The sequence below is a fragment of the Antedon bifida genome, chromosome 3, assembly GCF_963402885.1.
Source record: "Antedon bifida chromosome 3, ecAntBifi1.1, whole genome shotgun sequence".
Taxonomy (NCBI): domain Eukaryota; kingdom Metazoa; phylum Echinodermata; class Crinoidea; order Comatulida; family Antedonidae; genus Antedon; species Antedon bifida.
The window spans coordinates 30148934-30171103 of NC_136228.1; the positions used below are offsets into that span (position 1 = coordinate 30148934).

The window sequence follows — 22170 nt, forward strand, 5'->3', positions numbered from 1 at the left end:
GCACATTGTAGGTTTATTTTCAGTCACCAGCATGGATTGTATATAAATATTTTTACAAAAAGCTGCCATGTAATAGAACCATAACAATATAACGACTATTAAACGGCACATGTTAGGGATACAATCAGGTATGTTATAATCATTGAGCAGATTCCATAGTACTAACAATACTTTGATAAACTAATAAAACACTAAGGGATTTTGGGTAATTATGATTATAAGCAATTAAAATGTGACTGATGATTACTATGTTTAGCCGAGTCATTCAAACACGACGATTGTAAACATTCTGTTATGTAATGTACCGTACATGGTGCAAATGACCAGGAGTAAAATGCGCAAATCATTACTACCTTTTATCAGGTGTCATTTTAAACAGCTTTTATAAACATTACATCCCAACTATTACTAAATCGCTGGTCGATTTAACATTTAAATGTGACTCACGCATACAACATAAAAAAAATAAAAGCGCAAATTAAGACCTTTTAGCTTATCGGAGCGTTCATTTCATAATCTACAAATGGTGGAATTGTAGTAGTAGCTCAGATATATATTAGTAATATTCATCATATACTGATTGGCTGTGCATTTAACGAACCGTGAAAGAAGTTCTCAGTGTAAAGCTTTTTTCCTCGACGCTTCTAGGCTAACATTCATTTTTTGAAACAGGGTTAATAGTAGCTTTCGGGCATGTCTTGGGTATTCTAATACTTGTATCAAGGTTCCTTTAATAGACATTCTTACGTTTGTACAATGCACATTCCACATAATGAGTTATCAATTCTTAAAGGGAATTTAAAGATAAGATGAATGTGGATCTTTAAACAATTCATCAGATCAATTTAACAAAAAAAATCCTTCAATAAAAACTCGAAATCAATATTCCATCTTACATCAACATTTTGATATGCATATCTACAGTATAAACATACAGATGCTGTGTTTTATAATATTAAACTATAAATTAAACTTCTAATTATAGACCACTTTTGGAAACATAATTTAAACTACAGTACCATTTATTGGACATGAAATAATAATAATTTGAGGAGATACTTAAATTGTGGTTTATCCTTGTCTGGAGTGGTATGAAATTGAATGGTCTTTTTTTGGCAGATGATTCTCGGCACTGTATCTATATTTCTCTAGTATCATAGGAAAATTCCATAATAGAATACAGCATCACATGTATGTGCTGTATTATATAGACCTTAACCTAACCACATGTGATACACATGAGATGCTGTATTACTGAATTTTCCTACGATACTGGGAAACTATTGTATGTGAAGACACATCACTGAGAATCGGGTGTTTATTAGAGCATGATTGGAGGAGAATTACAATTGGAGAGGGGAAAATCATTGTAGTTTTACCTTTTTAGGAAAGGGCATATGATTAAAGGGATAATTTAATTGACAGACTCTTTTAATCGGAATGAGTCTTTATAATGGTTTCACAATATACATTTGGAATGTTATAAACAATTCCAAAACACTAAAAGTAAACATATTCCATATTGTACAATCCAAACTCTTACAGCACTTTTAAAAAACAGTTGCCATTTTGAGATACTAAAAGCTACCATGATGTCAAACAACTGAATGATGTAAGATGCTGTCAAAATGGGATAAACACAATGAAATCTATCAGACAAGCTTTATTTTAAACTGCAACATATCTTTGTGTTAAAGACAGCATACTTTTTTTTCTTGTTACATACCAGACCGTATTAAATGAAGACACGGATTACAACACACAGACCGGAACATTCTACAGCATTATAGACTCAGACATAGCAATGATAACTTTAAGACCGTCGTTGATTTTCTAAATAACACTGTCACAAAATTTATAGCTCTTTGAGAATTATGCTGATCGGCTTAAACCATGAATAGCGTTTGCTATTCAAGTGTGGTATAAACAAACATAGGTTTAGTTCAAATGTTAATAAATGAAATTTAAAAAGAATGGAAAAATAGATAATATGCAAAAGTTTATAGTGAGTTTTACATTGGAGGCTTCACCTTGAATTTGTAACGTATTTGGTCAGTAATCGTAACTTTAAAGGTGTTCACAAATTTTCAAATTGACGACAGCACGGTACTGGTCAGTGTGCGTCATCAGTACCGACCACAATTGTGCGTAAATGCTTAATGATGTCAAAACATAGTTACAAGAATCAAATGGGGACCAAACTGGCGTTACATTATTATATATTATATATACAACTTTCGCAGTATCCAATGCAAACATTTAAAATCAGGATAATTGAACTAACAACGTACAGAAAATATCCCGTCAGTCATTGACGGCATCATGATCCCTTATTGTACGCCATTATGCCGGCACTTAGGAGTTATAGAACTTCATTGTCTCTTGGACTTTATTTCAAATAAATAAATGAACAGTGTCAGAACACTTACCCATGTAACCTACGGTTCCCACTCGACCCATAATCTTCTCTCCCTCTGGAATCTCTAAGCCTAGACCGAGATCTGAGATTCTGACATGACCTATCAAAAATAAAACAAATATATAGTACAGTATTAACCATAGACAGATTCAGGGGCGAGATGTTAAAAAGCTAAATTTAAAAAAAACATATTTTGCCCCTCTCCGTCTATCCCATAATCATTCATCCACATTCGTGGTTGCTACAAATTAACAAACAAAATAATTTTTATCAAAAGACAATAATTTATTCTTATTATTTATGATATACAGTAATATAAAATTCAGAAAAATATAATTGTTATCATCATTGAGACACAATCATTTTTTAAATTTATTTATGACATGCAGTAGTATATCTCCTAAAATTCAGAAAAATATTGATAAACTATTCTGTAAAATTGCTTGCTTTATTGAAGAATGATGTGCAGTAACATAAATTTAATGATTATTAAAATTCTAAAGTTTTTTTTCTTTTTTGCTACCAGCAAAATTTGAAGTCTATATTCATAATGATATCAAATCGATTCAAATTTATTTTCACTTTATTGAGTCTAGTATACAACTACTGAGGGTGATAGTGCATGTCTATCAATAAACTGTATAATAGTATAATTTTAACAATAAAATATACATTTTAAGAAACATTTGTTTAAGAAAATGAATGAATCTATGCAAAAACCAAGGACCATAATTAATTTATGTTTGTTTACAAATTGGTTAGGCGTTGAGTAGACTAATTCTTTCCATATCTCGACATGATCAGTGTTAAAGCATTTTAGGTTGATCTAATCTGCTGGCGTGGACTTTCACGGCGGATAGCAGATGGTAAAATTAACTACAGGCTACCTTATTGCCTTATAACGGTACACCAAGGAATTTTATCGTGATAGCGATTGCAATCGGTATAATCAGTAATAAACTAAGCTAATTACAAACTGTATCGTAGTGGCAATTCAAAGTAGATAACATCACGAGTCGCATTAGTGAGACGTATCATGCATGCTTCTACCTCTGCTTCTTGCCTTCTACTAACGGCCTACAAGCATTATTACATGCGGTTTGTACTCAGATTTATAGAGATAAAATGATAAAAGCAATAACACAAATTAACATTAATCATTCACCTTTTTTCATGAACATTACTTTGTGATTCTAATATTTATAATATTTTCAATGAATTTGAACTGAAATTGTGAAAATTTTCACTATAAAGCTCTGTCTACACTATCAAATTTTATGCGACAACGAAATGTGATGTGCCAATATATGGACATGATATCATATCACTACCATATTTGGATATATCACTACCATATTTGAGCACATCACACTTTTTTCTGTCAAACTAGTTTGATAGTGTAGACAGAGCGTTAGATGATTAAAAATGTTTTTAGCATTTTGTGTTTTTTCCTTGTTTTAAAATCTATCTATTCACAACAAAATTGTGATGTAACCTGGTCTACCTTTCTTAACTAGATATAAGCTGGCGTAACTAAAACTGAAATGTACCAGCTAAATGCATAAGCCTATTATGCTAAACCTAAGGGCCAGATTACTGGATAAACTTGAAACAAATGTGTGTGTATTGTAAACGATTAAATGAATAGATGGCTAGGATGAATAAGCGAAACATTGGATGGATGATTGAATCATCAGCATTGCGCTTCCAGGGATGTGGCGGTATGATTTGAAATGCGACCTCCTTTTGCTAAATAAAAAACTATAGTGAATGTGTAAACCCTGGGAAAATTGTAAGATATATAATTTTGTCAGTTACAAGAAATTATTACTCTTAAGATAATTGTTTTTGTATTATCAGGGTTTGGTTCAAATCTTTAATCTACATTATAATGAAATGAAAATTAAAAATATCAATACACGTCGTCTAGAAACCTTAAGTTTTAGACACTTGTATGCACGGACTAACTGCCTGCATCAATCAGTACTTCATATTTTCCCGCGATTGTGGGAAGAAATCCAAGACGAAGTCAAGGACTCATTTTTAATGGATAATTTTCCTACATTTTTGTTTAAACTTAAAATGAATTTCTACCCGGAGTAAAGTGTTTTACTTTTCTGCTTGTTTTTGTATTTTTATGAATGGTTTTTTGATATATATTGTGTGGACATTTTCTGATATATTTATTGAAATGCTATATTTTATCTTTACGTGCTACTTGGTAAGAGGATTCACAGGCTCTTGTGTTTCCTGCCATTTACTTTGTAGTTGTTTGTTTGTTGTTTTATGATTGGCAATAAAGAATAAGAATATAATATGTATACAGTCGTACCCCTTTGCGGCACAACGAAGATGTTTTGTATTGCGAAAACTTCCGTGCTGTCCGAATAAATATCGCAGGAGTTGGCACATGTTCATTAGATTCTATGCTTCGTAGTTGACTTTAATCCTAATTGTAAGGTGAGTGTGATGCATGGATTTCATATGATCTCTGTACGACAATTTATTAATAATCTTTAAGGTAAAATTACACTTAACAAGGTTGAGACAATGGCCATGTCGCATCAGAAGTAGCACTTGACAATATTCTTTATGACAGATGTATTACATGTTTCAGATGACATATTAAGGTCATTTTGGCTTAAAATTACCCTTCATTTCCACAGACAAAAACAACTTAAACTCATGTAATATTTTAAGGTTGAATAACAAGTCATGTGATAATTGCTAGAAAAAATATTACTATTATTGGCGAATTTCTTGATGTTTGGGTTTGGAAATAAAATAAAATAAATTTAAAAAAAATATTATTTAAAATTGATATAAAAAACATTCTTTTGCATTTAAGATATTTGATTATTTTCAGGATGGTGGCACTCCCTGACTATTCAAATTTGTACGAGTATTTCTCTTTATTTTGGTCCTTTCATTTTACTGTTATTTTATTATGTTATATCTATCTAATATCTAAAATGGAGAATAAACTAAAAATTTGTATATAACAGCGTCTACCCATAACATTGAAGCCCTGGAATACCTAGAATCAGGACCAGCACCTTACTTTAGAGTCTATGAAAGAAGGGGATACAGGGAGGGAGGGAGCTCCTTCTAAATTCATTTATACCATTGAAAAACACATTCTGAATACCAGACTTTCTAGACAATTATTAGGCCAGCCCAAGGGTGTCCGACATTGGGAGAAAGTACTGTGTTGTCTTTAAATCAAATTTTATTAAATACTAAATTATATACTGATATTTATTATTAAAGTATATAAAGTATAGGAAAAACATAATAATAGTATTTTCAACATCAGCTACACTTCGCTTACCTTAACCAAGAGAATTTTTTTTCTTGCGATAATGTCAATTTTTTTCTTGCCCTAATGTCTCCCAAGGGGACCTATTTTTCCATAGTAACTGCTAGATTATTCTTTAATAGTATATATTGTGCTAGTAGACATGACAGATTTGTTTATACATCCACATAGAATATCAAAAGTTGCTGTATACAGTATTGAGATACACGATATAATCACACTCATTCTCCATTCCATCTTCCTTAAAGCTCCGTCTCCCTACTATCAAACTAGTTTGACAAAAAAAGTGTGACGTGCCCAAACATGGTAGTGATGTGCCCAAACATGGTAGTGATATGCCCAAATATAGTAGTAGTTTGATAGTGTGACAGAGCTTAACAAAGTATACTGACATTATGTATACAATGTATAAAGTAATAAAAGTCCAGTTCTTTGACCTTTGAAATTGTAGTTCATTACTACTGAAAATTACTACTTCAACTTTCCTTCCTTCCACACCCAAAAAAGACAAAACCACAAACAATATTGTTTGTGTCCTTGCATAGAGTATCGAAGAGTTTATTTATGAGTTGAACGATTGATATATTAACGAGATAGACGCCACGTTAAATAGGACAGTCAGGCTTCAACAACTTATGAAAATCATATTCATCTCATTCAAGAAAACAAAACACTCATTCATTATTTATTTTATAACAAAATGTTCTGTTCTAAAGCAACATTTTTTCTTTAATCAATGTCAAAGGTTAGACCATTAAAAAAAGTAGCATCTCAATTTTGGCCATGGTGTAGAACAGTTTGAGTAGCCATAACATCAGCAATGGTTCACTCGCTCCATGGTTTTGGTGGTAGAACGAGTCTTCTCGGATAAGGACTATAAACCGTAGGTACGGTGTATGTGCACTTTAAAGAACCTAGTAGATCTTTCGTGACTAGTAGGCAGTCTTTAACTGAAGAGGTTGCCCAGTATAAATAAATAATAAAAAACAAACACTACAGGTTGGTTCTTGAACGTGCAACCATCACCAGCCTTGGAAGTTAACAAAAAAGCTTAAACCGTATCAATTTGTACCGTGATACAACTAATACCAATGAATAGTGCATGATACGAAACTAACCAATCAAAATTGAAGGATTGTAAAATTGGTAGCATTAGGTTTTTAACTTCCACCCACCCCATAAACATGATGTTTATGTTCTCTATATTATACAGTGTGTGTGTATATATTTGTACATTTTAGTCATTTGTTATATGACCAGGTCACCTTCTTTCTAGTTTATATTCACAAAATGTCTTGTTGATAATTGCATTTGCATATCAATATCTCAAATGAAACCAATCTGATGGTGTTTTTTTTTTCTGTACATGTAAAATGCATTTTCAAAATTAGATAATTTATCTGTTAATATAAAACTCAAATTAACGTTCATGGTGATTATGATCGATGAAGATGCATACTAATCAAAATAAATTTTGAAAAAAAATTGTCATTTTCCAAAAAATTTATAAAACTATTATTTCATATAATAAAAGGAGTTGAAATTGCTATGTGAAACAAAAGGCTACAAAGCCATAGAGTATGACAAATGGATAGAGGGAGAGTTTTCATGTTTGCTACTAATTCTTGCTACAAATTCTTTTCATTTCATTTATTTCATCTATTATAAATAATACAAATCACAAGGTACAAAGCACTTTAGGGGGTAGACGGGATTGTCAAAAAGTGAAACAAAACAATATCGAGTGACTCTCCGACGCCCTAAACTTGCTACTCCACGGCATGCACATGGGGTATCAAAATGAATACAATTGTACTGGAAAGGTTTTAAACTACATTTAAAAATTACCCATCATTTGAGGGAGGGCGTACACATCAAGTGAGAAACCAAACAATTATATGATTTGATATTATTTTCCATCATCATGTCCAAAATGCTACATATTCCACAATGTGTACATTACACAAAAGAATAACGATAATTTCCCATTGATTCATCCTCTTTATCCATCACTACCCTGGGATACACATTCTTCCGTAACCAATTTAACTGTAATTCCATGAAATGCAAAGATAATCTTTTCTATCTCGTGATCATGTCAAATTGTTATGATACATTTGTTATTATAGCCAGTGCCAAACACAAGGGGAAAGATTTGCAATTACTTTGTGCACGGTCAGGGCAGAAACCTATCATCAAATATGACGCGAAATGACACAAAAAATGCATCAGAAATAATATATTCCATTAAAACAGGAATTATTCATTAGTACTTGAGGATAAATTTTACGCATAAATCTTAGTTAAATACCATTTCTACATTCCCATGTATACAATTACAAGGTATTGGATTATCATACTAATCAAATCTCCCGTTTTTGTGAGCAACACGCAAACCGATGTCCTTACCGTGCTGGGTATATTTTTAAACTACGGTACGCTTTTACTGTCAAATTTTGTCAACTATGGACACCTTCAAAGTTTGTTCTTTTCAAACGAATCCAGAAGATTTACATAGAAATGATGTTTACAACTTGAGTGTAAAAAGATGATTTCAAGGTTTTCTTCAAGTATCCCACAAGGTTTCGCATTAAACAGTTTATTGTGAATTCCTTTACTTAAACTATAAAATCTTCTCTCATAAAATTGTCATTCTAGAGAAAGAAAATGACCAAATCAACTTAGAAATAGATGATCTAAAATTGCAATTTTGGCTAATCTTTAAACTGTAAATGATTACTTTTACTATGAGATAGCCTAACCTAGATAATGTATGAACTATGCCTTTATTCTGAATGATCATACACAACGCACTGGCATGTAGCTGATCTTTATGGTCTAATTAAATATTATGGCATTAATGGCAAAGAAGATATCCAATTCTATTTCATTCATGATTGCCGTATTACTGCTGCAGTGTTAGTCATCAGAAAAGTTTATTAATTTATTGTACTTTCTCAAACAATAGAATTACTTAAGCTCTGTCTACACTATCAAACTAGTTTGACAACAAAGTGCGATGATGACACCATCATGTCCATATATGGGCACATCACATTTTGTTATCACATAAAGTTTGATAGTGTAGACAGAGCTTTATGATTTGTATAAGGTTTTCCCTATGTTGTCTGTATATTGGGCTGCCCTAGTTTGGTTTGCCAAGCAGTATTGGATAATTGCATACTCGTTTGCATATTAAAAAAAACAGTGCATGCCTTACTGTGGATAATGAACAGATTTGGATAGTTTTGGAATTCAGAAAGGTACTAGAAATCTTGTTCATGTTTTATAAACATTTTAACTAATAACATTTTTATTATTCATAATGTTTTGTATTTTCAGAATGAATACCCTGTAACAAAATGATTCCTTAGCGTCAGATTGACTTCCAGATATTCCCAGATCACTTCTAATAATAGGTAAATTGAATTAAAATGTTGTGACCGACTAAACACTGACGTGGGTAATTAATTTCCATCACTTAATTGGCTAAGATCATCAGATATGTATAAACGCTAAATTCTTACTCTCAGCTCATCTATCCTCTTTGGGTCTTGTGACCCATAATGTTGAATTGAACTCTTCCAGAGCTCTTCTTGAACTTTGTTCCAAGATTTCCAACCTAACTTTTTCCTTTCCTTTTCCACTGTCCTTCACCATGTAGTTCTCAGACGTTCAACTTTCCTTCTCCCTTCAGGTTTGCATGTCAATGCTCTTACTTATACAATCGCTGTCATCGTCCATTCTTAGCACAAAGCCATATCTACTTCCATCTCCTGACCTCACATATTATTTTTATTTATGTGCTGTTGAATATTTCACCATTAGATGACATAAGGTCTTCTTATCTTCAATATTCCTTTAAAACATGTGCAAAGCGAAGTACTCATTCTCATTATCCACTCGGTCAAATTTCAAACGAGTCACTGGTCAGTTAATCCCAATAAAGATATATATTCCATTTCGTAAAGGTAAAGTCGAAACCTAAGCTGTGGTGCCCATTTCCATTTCTTTAGCGTTTGGGCCAGACTCCACTAAGTGTGTATTTTTGTGGGGGGTACACCACTCCTCCCGCACAAACGAGTCTGATTTACCATCCCAGTACTTTTTACATACCGGTAACCATTTCTATCACCTGGGTGGGGAGGAACAATGTGGATAAAGAATCTGCTCAAGGCAGTGCTGCAGTGACCGGGCTTGAACCGGCAACCTCTTGATTGCAAGTCCAGTGCTCTAACCACTGCGCCACAGTGCTCCACTATATTTTAGTAAAAGGTGTGTCAAATGCAATATGATTTTTATTGGCCAGTGGCCGTATTCACCATTCACACTTAGGCTAACATTTAAAAATTCTCCTATCTAAGTGAATGCAATTTTACCTTAAAAGGTAAATACTTAAATAAAACTGAAATATTTATTATTTAAGTGAAATATCTGTAAGTATTATTGTGTTGTATATATGTGTTATTGGTAAATGACCACTGTAATGGTCAACAGATGAATACATAAGTTTACAAGGAACATTCAATTTTAATCTGCCTAAAAATGTATACCATTTTTCAAAATTTTATTTGAAATACTTGGTTTCATTAGTCAGTCAGAGGAAGTTGAGCAGAGTTTCAAAATCATCCTATATATACATCGTGAGGACATTAAATTACATCTAGGCTAATTTTCTCCATGAATAATGCATGAGATTTAAATAGTTGTAGGGTTTTATTGGCGAACTCATCGATCATTCAGGTAGTTCTATCATTTTGACTCAGAATGCAATTTCTACACAGAATGCAATTTCTACACAGAATGCGGATTACATTCAAATTGCTGCATTCCAAGCACATGGAGAAAAAGGTTATGGATAGCATCAAAGAATGGCTACATCGATAATGAATAGAATAAACAACATTAGTGCTAGACATACAATATAAACAGTCTAATAAATACACAACTTCTTGTTCCAAATTTGGCTACTACTGCAAAACTAAATGAATTGAGGTTGTCAATCAACTGCTGGCTTATTTAAAATCTAAATTCTGAATTTTAGACCTAATTATTCATTCCTTTTTCTTTAAATTTATTTCATTATAATATTTGTGTCTATTTTGTATTTGGTCTTATTATTACTTGCATCAGGAGCCCATGATAATAATTTTTTTTATATATAAAGTATTGTTTCGTTATTAAGGGCGTGTGGCGCAGTGTGTTGGACGTTCGACTACTGATTGTGCGGTCGAGGTTCGAATCCAACTCTCTCCGCATTGCTTGTATCCTTAGGCAAGATACTTTACTTACGTTTGCCTCTCTCCACCCAGGTGTATAAATGGGAACCCGGTTAGATCAAGACACAACTTTGCGCTGATTACTAGCTGCATTATGGGAGTATGTTTCCATACAGATTCCACATAAATGGGGCAATAATGTTTCAGCGCTTAGAGGTTTCACAATATTAGGCGCTATATAAATCCAGGATATTATTATTATTATCAGATAAATAAATGTTATAAATAAATTTTAGAAACATTATAAGATCTATATACAACCATTAGGAGACAGATAAGTAACATTATATGAATACTTAAAAAATTGCAAAATTATCTAATAACATCCCTCCCACACAAAACATCCATCGGGACAACGGATATATTACAAATCAAAAATTTAAGATATGGCAGTTGAGAATGAAAATCGTTCTTCGTTGTCATGGTCTATCAATAATAAGCCATGGATATTTGACACCGAAACCCATAATCAGAATGTTCCTCATCCTAACACACTAACTGCACATAACCAATTATTATTAAATAAAGACTCTTTTTAAAAGAACTTATTTAAACCACCGAAAAAAAAAACTCTAAATGTCAGAAAAAAAGAATTCAATTTAAACATCTAAAAGAAGTCTTAGTGAGAGATGAACACTTTGTGATATACTTGGATCAGATAGCTTCTTTTTCTTACTTAACACCCTGGTGCAAAGCTACTCCACAGCAGTCACAAACAATTAAAATACTTTAATTATTTTTCGCTGGGTAGTATAAAAACCATAACAATATATTTTTATTCTGCTTATACTTTAATATAATCAGTTTTATCTTAAATCAACAATTCATAATCTTTGAAAACAAAAATGATTATAAATAATTGAGCCATGAGAAAAGATTTTACATGACCTTAATTGTGATTAAAAAAAAGAAGGGGTATCTGGTTGAATTTAAATTACAGCGATATTTTTTGCTTAAGATGCTTCTGCTTTCTTCTCATTTTTTAAATTTTATTTTTAAAAATATTTTTATTTCATATTGTATGATATTGATACTGGTTGAATAAATAAACGAAACGATTATAATAAAGAGAAGATTAGAAAACAGATATTTATGCAAACAAACATTTACGGATGCGAAAATAAAGCGCTTTAAAAATAAATAATTAAAATCCAGATTGTGTAACTTCATTACATTACTTTAAGTGGTGATATACATGTAAATCCCACACAAGGTTATTCAAAGTTTGTATGTATATATTATGTATTTGTATATGTTATCGTTTGTAAATCTCTAATCTACAGAAAATGAATGCTAATCAATTGCATTATCACATTGTGTAATCAATTATTGTTCTTATTTTTAACCATGTTCCATTTCCAATTCACACTTAACCTTTAAAATAAGTTTATTATTCATTCTTGGTTTGTTTGCACTGCTGTTATTGTGTTTCATTAACCACTTTGGTAGCACCAGATTTTTTTTTGTGTCACTTGCTAACGTGATAACTTCTATTTTCAACATCTTCCCTGTTGACTCATGCGACTGTTCTTGCCTTTTTTGACTTTCAATATGTTTTTTTGCCTGTTTCTTTTGTTTTTTAAACTTTTTATTAGATTTTAACATTTTTATGCAATATTTTTTACATTACAAGGGCTGAACTTAATTTGATGTCCTATCTTTTGCATTACAATTTGCTAAAATTTAGGTGGGAGGAGAGGCTTGGATCTGCCCCTGCAGTAGTATTTTTAGAAGGCAAACTATAAAGCCTCATGAGATTTTTTCGTTTCATAGGTCAATCCTCTAAAATCTTTAAACAAAATCTTACCATGATCATCCAAAAGAATGTTTTCTGGTTTCATATCACGGTAGACGATACGCAGTTGGTTCAGATGCTCCAGTCCGCACGTGATCTCAGCAGCATAGAAGCGAGCACGCCCCTCATCAAATCCAGGTGAACCCATATTGTGAATGTGGAACTTCAGGTCACCGCCATTCATTATGGTGAGTACAAGACACAGGGCTTCCTTGGTCTCATAAGCATATGCTAAGCTTACCTACAAAAACATTTTGACATAAAAATATAGGCATTATATTACTTTCACACTCCCGTTATGGCTGGACAATTAAATTTTTTTTTCTCTCTGTTCATAATCATACTACTTTTTTTTTTACGATTGATTCGGAATATAAATATACGTAATTTTCTTTTGGTATAGAAACATACCCTCTCAACATTATATTCCGCAACCACATATCCCCAACTTCAAATAATATAAATAAAAAACATATCTATATCATATAGTTTTAAATCCTGTGAATGCTTTATATGAATAATAATAATAGTTTTATGTCAAGTAGGTAACAAAAAGTGATTTCATTCAATATTATAAAATGATATACAACTTGTCTTTTCACACAAACCTAGATTCTTGGAATGTAATTACTAGTGTCACATCAAGGAATTCTTATGAAATGCATACCCATCTCCCTACGGTACCCCTTCATCTTAAAATAGTAATTAGCCTTTAGAACCTTTGAATTATTTTAACTCCTTCAGGAGTAACAACAATCAAGCTGCAACTAACATAACATATAACCACTTTTCTTTTCACATCATTTTTGTTGTTGAAAATCAATGATTGGATTTTTTTTTTAGAAATTGTTTTTTAAGGGAAGGAGAGATCATTTTGGTATATTGCTTAAAATATGAAACTGGGTTATGAATGATGAATGTAAATAGGTTGATTGATTGATTACTTGGTTGTAACGGTGTACATAATTCTTAAGTTTTCAATTTAGAAATGAACAATATGCAAATTCTCGATATCGGGATTAGGTCAGGGAATATGGTTTTTCTAATTCCGAGATTGACTGCAATTGTTTTCAATTAATTTTGTTGGTAATTGCTCTGGTGTATTCTAGTAATTGAGGTAAGTGTTGCAAACAAAAGAAATGCATTTTATGAACTATTCATGTTCAGGTATCATTAATTACCTGACAAATAAACAGATGATTTTAGAGAATGACATGGCACAATGATATAGGAACCAACTTATATGCGAGAAAGCACTGGTTCAAGATATGGGCTTTTGCTATAATGCTCTGTCTACACTATCAAACTAGTTTGTGATGTGCCCAAATATGATAGTGTTATGTCCAAATATGGTAGTGATATGACATCTATGTCCATATATGGGCACATCACATTTTGTTGTCACATAAAGTTCTTTTCTCACAGGCTTATAGGCAAAATGCTGGTTACAGAGGCTTACTGGCATAAAACTATTCACATTGGCCTATCATACTGACTATAATATCTATAGGAGTAAATTTTCTTACAAGTACGATAGATAATATCTATTCCCGGCACATAATTCTGTGAGAAAAGGGCTTAAGAGCGAGATTACTCCATTTCAACGATGAAAACAACGAATGATGATAAATCTAGTAACACCGACTCGGTGGAATAACGCAAGATATAAATACGCACCACAAATCTACTGTTGACCTTTTGCAACAAGGTCTTTTCATTCAACGCCATCGACTCTCCTTTACGCTTCTTAATTCTCTTCTTTTCCAGTTTTTTACAAGCGTACATCTTTCCGGTTGATCGCACCTGGCAGGCACAGACCTGTAAACAAAAATTCACATAACTTGAATTATCACCTAATATATTTAGTCAATATGTTGAGCTATTTATTTTCTTTAATAGACAATATATTATATTGAGACATTTATTCATTATGTTGTACAGAGAATCAGGAAGTCAGCAAGTCAATTTGTTATTTGTAAAACATACCCGACTCAGGTATTCACATTCTTCAACTAGAAATAGGGTTATGGGATCTGTTTGTTTATAATGTATAAGGCAGCCATTGCAATAAACAGTGTGTATAATTACCACAAAAAAACTTTCTTTAATAGACAATATATTATATTGAGACATTTATTCATTATGCCTGTTTTTGCTAAATGTTACATAAACAGGTTTAAATATAATTGTTTGAAGGTTTGCATGGCAAAATCAAATGTTGATATAAATAGAGTAAGAATTCTCACTCCTGAGGACGATCAAAGTATATTGATCGAAAAGTCGAGAAACTCAACAATTCTATTCAGAAATAATATATGTGGTGTACCGCAAACTTTATATCAACAGCTTTAAATAGTTTGTAAAATGTATGATTTTAGTTTGTTTCAATGTAGCTTTCCTAACAAATTTAAAATTAGGTTATAAGTAAACAGTGTGCTGATACCAAAAAGAAAACTTGCTTGTTAATTGTATAAACAGGTTAAATACTAAACAAAATGTTCTGCAGTAACTGCAGTAGAATCATTTTTACATAGTCCCTAACTTTATGGGGTGAACCAAAACAACAACTTTTTTTTTTCCTAAAATAAAAAATCAAACCTAAAGTTCTATCTACACTATCAAACTGTTGATGACAAAAATGTGATGTGCCCATATATGGACATGATGATGTCATATCACTACCATATTTAAGCATATCACTACCATATTTAAGCATATCACTATCATATTTGGGTTAATATCAAACTGTTTTGTCACATAAAGATAAAGCTTAATGAGTAATTATCTTAATTTATTCAGAAATTTCCCATTCACAAATTCATTCATTCATTCGCTAAATTATTCATTGATTTGACAAATCATTCATTCATTACTCATCGATTCACAAATTAGTTAATTCCTATGCTAATCTATTCCTCCAACAATTTATTATTTGTCAATTTTTAAAGTCTCATTAATAATATTAAACTTTTATCATCACATTTATTATTTTATTGGTAATTATTAGTTCATCATTTATAACTTGGCACCATGCCAATACTGGTATACTACCAAATCATGTTCTAATTTTCCACATGTGTCTAACATTAGAGAATCTCTATACCCAACTATTGTGTTTACATTTTCCCATCTTATTACTTTTACATTGCCGTCTATCAGCTGTGAAAGTATTAGTATCACAGGGTTGTTATTAGCCCCCTGCAGTTCTTTTACATAATGAAAAATATTATGTATTATTCTTGACCTTATAAAATTAATCTGTTGATTAAATTCATAAGAGCTCTATAACATAAACATAATAAAGACAAAAAACATTTTAGAATTTAACTACTTTAACAGAAATGTTTTTTCAATTACGAATATACAATTGTTAGAACTTGCGTCATACATAGATGTTAAAACAATTATAGATTTGTTTGGAGTCAGCAAAAAAAGTGTATGGAGTTCCAGTTCCCTTTTATATATTTATTTTAACACAGGCGTGGGTTAATTTTCCAGAAATAGTTGCGTAAATGTAAATAACATAAGAGGAAGATATGTTAAATCAATATAGTCTATTGTTTATTATCTTCCATATGATAACATTACCACAACTGTCAACCCAATATAACCTTTAAAAGTGCATTTTTCATCACATTTCTTGAAAATACATATGTTTTTAAATAAACTAAATAAATGTATTTCACATGTTACAATAAACGTTGGTTAGTTTTGAGAAGTAAATGTTCTACATTTAATTGTTCTTCCATCCATGTTCTCTAGATACCTAGAATACTTTGTTTAAATAATTAATTGTTTAAATCGAATGGCTCATTAAGGAATTAAAGATTCACAATATACAAAATATTTAACTTCAATTTCAATGGTACCTAATCATAAGTAGCATCCATTAGAATAAAGTGGACTTATAACTGTCCCTTTGATACTGACCTAATTAGTCACCTAATTATTATTAAGCTAATTATAACTTCTTGGAAAACAAACACGCATTAAGTCTCCCAAAAATCAAAACGTTGAAGATTTAAAACAAAAATTAACAAAACCAAGACATATTCCATTAAGTAATAACAAGCTATGTGAAATATTGGTCTAAAACCCAAGTTTTCGAGATATAATTTAAAAAATCCTTATTTCTAATGCAAAGGATAGCTAGTGTAACCATGGTAAGTAAAACCACATTAATGTGCACGAATATATCCACTAAACAAAAATGATTATTTAATTAATAAAGAGTACAAAATATGAAGCAAAAGAAGACTGTAACTGCCATGTATACGACAATATACAAATGATTCAGTCAATAACATCGCAAACACATCTGCAAATTGAGGGGAACAGCTCTTGTAATCATTTTGTAAGATGACCCCTCTTTGGATAATTTCAACGAGTGTTGTTTAAGGTTTGATCATGATGTTCTAAGGTAACGGAATACTTTCCTATATTTTAAGTGTGATCAATCAATACAAGGCATGAAGACAGCTTATCAGGTGCTAAATCTATATTATAATTGTACTTTATAAAATTGAATTTCAATGCAGCAATTAGGATGGCACAATACAACAATTTTCAAACAACCAACAACTAATAATGATTTGTAAATTCTAAGTTTAATAAATTGTCTTAAGCTCTGCCTACACTATTACATTTTATGTGACAAAAAATGTGATGTGCCCATATATGGACATGATGATTCATTCATTCATTCTGCTTTTATTCAATATTTCTCTTTGAAGTATACATAAAATAAAATTGATGTCATATCACTACCATATATGGGAATATCACTACCATATTTGGGCATATCACACTGTTTTATTAGTCAAACTAGTTTGATAATATAGACAGAGCTTTATTAATATACTAAAAAAAATCATTTGCTCCTGTATCGATAATATATATCACCATTGATGTGCACTGAAACAGAACAAGAACAAAAATTGTTGTACTACTGGGAAAAATTTTCAAGATTATATGAAAGTTATAATTACGATATTATAAAAAGGATTTAATATTTTAGTTCTTAAAAATAGCTAAAAATTATTCATCTAAGGTTACAGTCGAAAGATAAAGCAGAAAAAAAATCCATGGAAAAAAGATAAAGCTGAAAAAATCCATGGAAAAGATAAAAAAGCATACAAAGTATAAATAAATACATACATTTATTATAATGGGAAAAAATGTGTCATAATGGAAAAAACAATGTTGAAACTGACATGAGTAATATTGTTTAATGATTGTGATCAACATCAAATTTAATATTTCCAACATCGTATCATGTATCAACGTACACCACGTAACTTGATCAAAGTCAGCACTTAATACTAACTCGATGATGGATTTTTGATCACAGTTTGTATTATGAATGGCTTTCAGAAAAGAGTCGGAGACCGATAAGCTATACATTATACCTCTGCTGCATGCATATATCTAGTTTCGATCCACTGTTTAATATATCCATTAATGCACAATTGAAAGCAACTACAATTTTTTTTGTAAATGTAGTTTAGTTTAGATAACTATAATACCATCACACTACGCCACTGTCATACGAGCCCATGTTTTCGTCATGTCATTTTTAATATTGATGTGTAATGAATAACTAATATAAAAATCTGATCGGATATAAACAATCCAAGATTAAATTTCATTATTATATATCACTTTTGAGCCAATGCAAAGTAGAAGTGAGATATTTGAAAAAAACTTGATTTCATTTGATTAAAGGATAGCTGAGTTTAGAGAGTGAATAACACATAGTGTTTAGATACTGTTGATTGTATAAAGCAAGCAAGTTTCTTGTGTTTGTGCTATCTTGAATTTAGGCTGGGTAGAAATATTGTCCAGTACAATTACATCATGTATCGGCGAAACACTGAAGAGGACATTAAGCTATGTCTTCACTAATTTGACTCAAAAAAAGTGTTCCCAAATATGATAGTGATATGCCCAAATATGGTAGTGACATCATCACCTAGCGAGTCAAATGGCTGAGCGGTTAAGGCAGGGCGCCGATTACTGTACCTAAAGAGCCAACAATTATCGAAAAGGGTTCGAGGCCGAACTGCTCCTTGTTCTGGTGGTGGAACAAGTCTTCTCGAATAAGGACTATAAACCGTAGCACCTGTATCATGGGGACTACCACCTATCTGATATGACAGTGATTAATTTACAATTGATAGTCCTTGGTCATATGTGCCTAAACACATTAAAAAATCTGCCATTAAAAGAAGATTTAAATCTTCCCATAGAATCACAGTGTATGATAATGATAATTATTGACACTTTAAATTTATCAAGAAGTTAATAGTATATGGTAAATATGCATACTGAATGTTCGTAACCTATGGCATAATACAATAACACTGTAGAAGATAATTATTATGGATAGGTTTGATTGACAAGTATCAAATAACAAAATTGATGAGCATCATTGAAGATTCAAAATATCTCTGTCAAAGCAAGAAATCGTAATGAGATATCTATATTCAACCTGCTAAAGATCATAGTTCCAAAAGTCACAAAATCTGGAGCTACAGTATGCCATGTATTAAGATACAGTACAGAGAATGGGTTCTTAGATATGGCCTAATATACTCATACGAAAACACTCCGGTTTAGCCAATCCACATTACTGATCATGGTAGGTATGCTCCAGTTGGGCATTTCATTGGGTCGCAGAACACACATTTGCATATATAAAAATCACAAGAGACTTACCTCCCCAAAGCCACCCTTTCCAAGCACTCGGTACTGCCTGAAAGTGTTCTTAGTGACTGGTTGACTGAAAAACAAAACATCAACCTTTCCATTAAAATACATACCAACAAAGAACACTTTTTAATTTAAAAAATTCATACGAGCAACTCACTAATTAAAATATGGATAAAGTATTTTATAATTTATCGCGCATAAAAGTCTCATAATAATAATTTGAGGCTTGAGTTGAGTTTACAACCCTGACACAAGATCAGGATTGAACCCCGGACCTTGGGATCGGAAGGCAAGCAGGTTAACCACCAAGCTACAGCTCCACTACACTAAGCTGTGTATTAATTTACTTTAATTTAAATTAATTTATGAATTACAGACATGATGAATCAAATATTCTGAATTAGGAGTCTTGATTTCTAAAGGATTTTGTAACAGTTACGGCACTGTTGCTTATCGACTAATGGTTGCTTATCATTACCAGTGTCCCGGGTTCAAATCCTGCCTCTGTCAAGTCTCAGGATTTTTCGCTTTCCCTAAACAGCGTCACTAGTAAAACCTCATCCAATACAAGATTTTGTTTAGAAAGCATTGTTTTGTTATTCAGCAGTGTTTAAATTGACAATTCTAGGTCCACCCTCGTAACTTACCTCTCCAAAAACTTCCACTGTAAAAATCTTGAATAGTACATACTAGATTTGTATTCCCTAAACGGTTCACCCATTAAATATTCCCGTACAATTCTGAAAATACAATGCAAAGAAATATTTGTTAGTGTTTTATTGTTTTTCTTACCATAGGTAGGAAGGTGAAAGAAGCGGGGTCTCTATGGGGTCTAAATTTTCCACAAGGGGTCTAAATTTTCCAGAAGGTGTTGTGTTTGAGCAGTAATAAAATTTAGTATTTGATATATGTATAAAAAACATGTTATATGTCGATGATAAGTTCTGATGAATTATAAAAGAAACATCTCAGTTATAAAGCACAGCACACAGCATTATTACACCCCTCCACCTTCTCTCCTCCCCCTCCCCCACCTTCTCTCCTCCCCCCAAGGGGGAAACTGAGAAAATTTGGGTTAGGCCTTCCACACGTTGAAAGAAAATGCATGCAGCACCAAACTAGACTCCGCTTCTCTCCTCCGCCTTTCTCACTTCCTTCCCGAGGTACACTACTGTTCTGTGTATCACAATGCATAAGTGGAGATCCCATTCTATTTTTTAAAAACCACTTCTCACTCTCATCCTTCTTGTTGTGGGTACATAGTGTACAATTAACACAAGGCCTGTCAATTTGTTTACAACTAGACCTGCTAATAATTTCTTCTTTAATGGAAGAAGTACCATTTTAAATTAATATTGAAAATTAATTACAATTTAACAATCACATATTTCTAGGAATGAATTTTCTGATCCAAAAAGTAATTTTTTTAAACAATTAATCTTTATTTATGGCATATTCGTTAAAAAAATGAATCATATTAAAATTACTGTAATATTTTGTAATCAATGAATCCTATTTCTGTGATTAAATTGTTTAAACAATAATTTTAATAAATCAAAGTAACGATTAAATAATAATATTTCTAGGAATGAATTGTCTGATCAAAAAAGTAATTTTTTTTTATTTAATCTTTATTTATGGCATATTCATTAAAAAAATTAATCATATTAAAATTACTATAATATTTTGTAATCAATGAATCCTATATCTGTGATTAAATTGTACAAACATTAATTTTAATAAATCCAAGTAACGATTAAATAAGGCAATTAAAGGTATAGGATCATTATTTAGACAAAACATGTACTGGGTATTAAAATATAATCTTAATTACACTACTTCTAGTCTTGATATATGGCATATTGATTAAAACGATAATTGCATTTAAATTAATTGTTATTATATATTATATAAACAGGTTAATTGGATCATGTATTTCTAGGAACATTTATTTATTTTTGATGGGCTTAGGCCTAGGCTTAACAATGTAGGGGCTTAGGCCTAGGCTTAACAATGTAGGGGCTTAGGCCTAGGCTTAACAATGTACAGTAGGGGCTTAGGCCTAGGCTTAACAATGTAGGGGCTTGTGCAAAAACATGATTTATCATCATATAGTTTCCTAGAATCTAAATATTTTCTGTTGGGAAGTTGATAGGAATGTTGTACTGAGATTTGCAATTTATACTGCTTGCTAAAGGAATTGTAGGCTGTGATCCAGCTGGTAGTGTGACGTTATAAATAGCCTGTGTTGCAACTTACAGTATTTGGCTATTGAAAAAGGGAGGGAGGGAGGGGGTGTTAACTTGTGTCTAACAACTTTTTTTCCCCTTTGTGTTGAGCAATCACCAACCAACGCTTATTCATCTTCCCCCATCAGTTGAGACAGATCACCATCAGGACTCATTGAAAATAAATTGGGTAATCCTGCCCACATAGTACCAACCTAACATAAGAAACCACGCCCACTTAAAAAAATATTAAGTTCATCATCCCATTGTTTCTAGTAACAGATAGTCTTGCTGTTACTATCACCTGCTCGCATTATTCAAACGTCAGAACAGGAAACGTTACAGACGTCCATACGTACAAACAGATAATTATAAGGAGATGAGATAAACTGAATACATTGTTATGTATTAGTGTTATA

The 22170-nt window shown here is 31.8% G+C and overlaps 1 protein-coding gene across 1 annotated transcript in view; it reads right to left on the reverse strand.

Annotated features, from left to right (window-relative positions):
- Positions 1–22170, reverse strand: part of LOC144837352 (G protein-coupled receptor kinase 5-like) — a 63745-nt gene that overhangs the window by 13036 nt on the left and 28539 nt on the right. Inside the window, exons 6-10 of the mRNA XM_078692421.1 lie at positions 20171–20263; positions 19530–19593; positions 14490–14630; positions 12825–13053; positions 2430–2519 (exon numbers count right to left, since the gene is read on the reverse strand). Coding sequence (XP_078548547.1) covers positions 2430–2519; positions 12825–13053; positions 14490–14630; positions 19530–19593; positions 20171–20263 — 617 coding nt within the window. The remainder of the gene's footprint in view (positions 1–2429; positions 2520–12824; positions 13054–14489; positions 14631–19529; positions 19594–20170; positions 20264–22170) is intronic.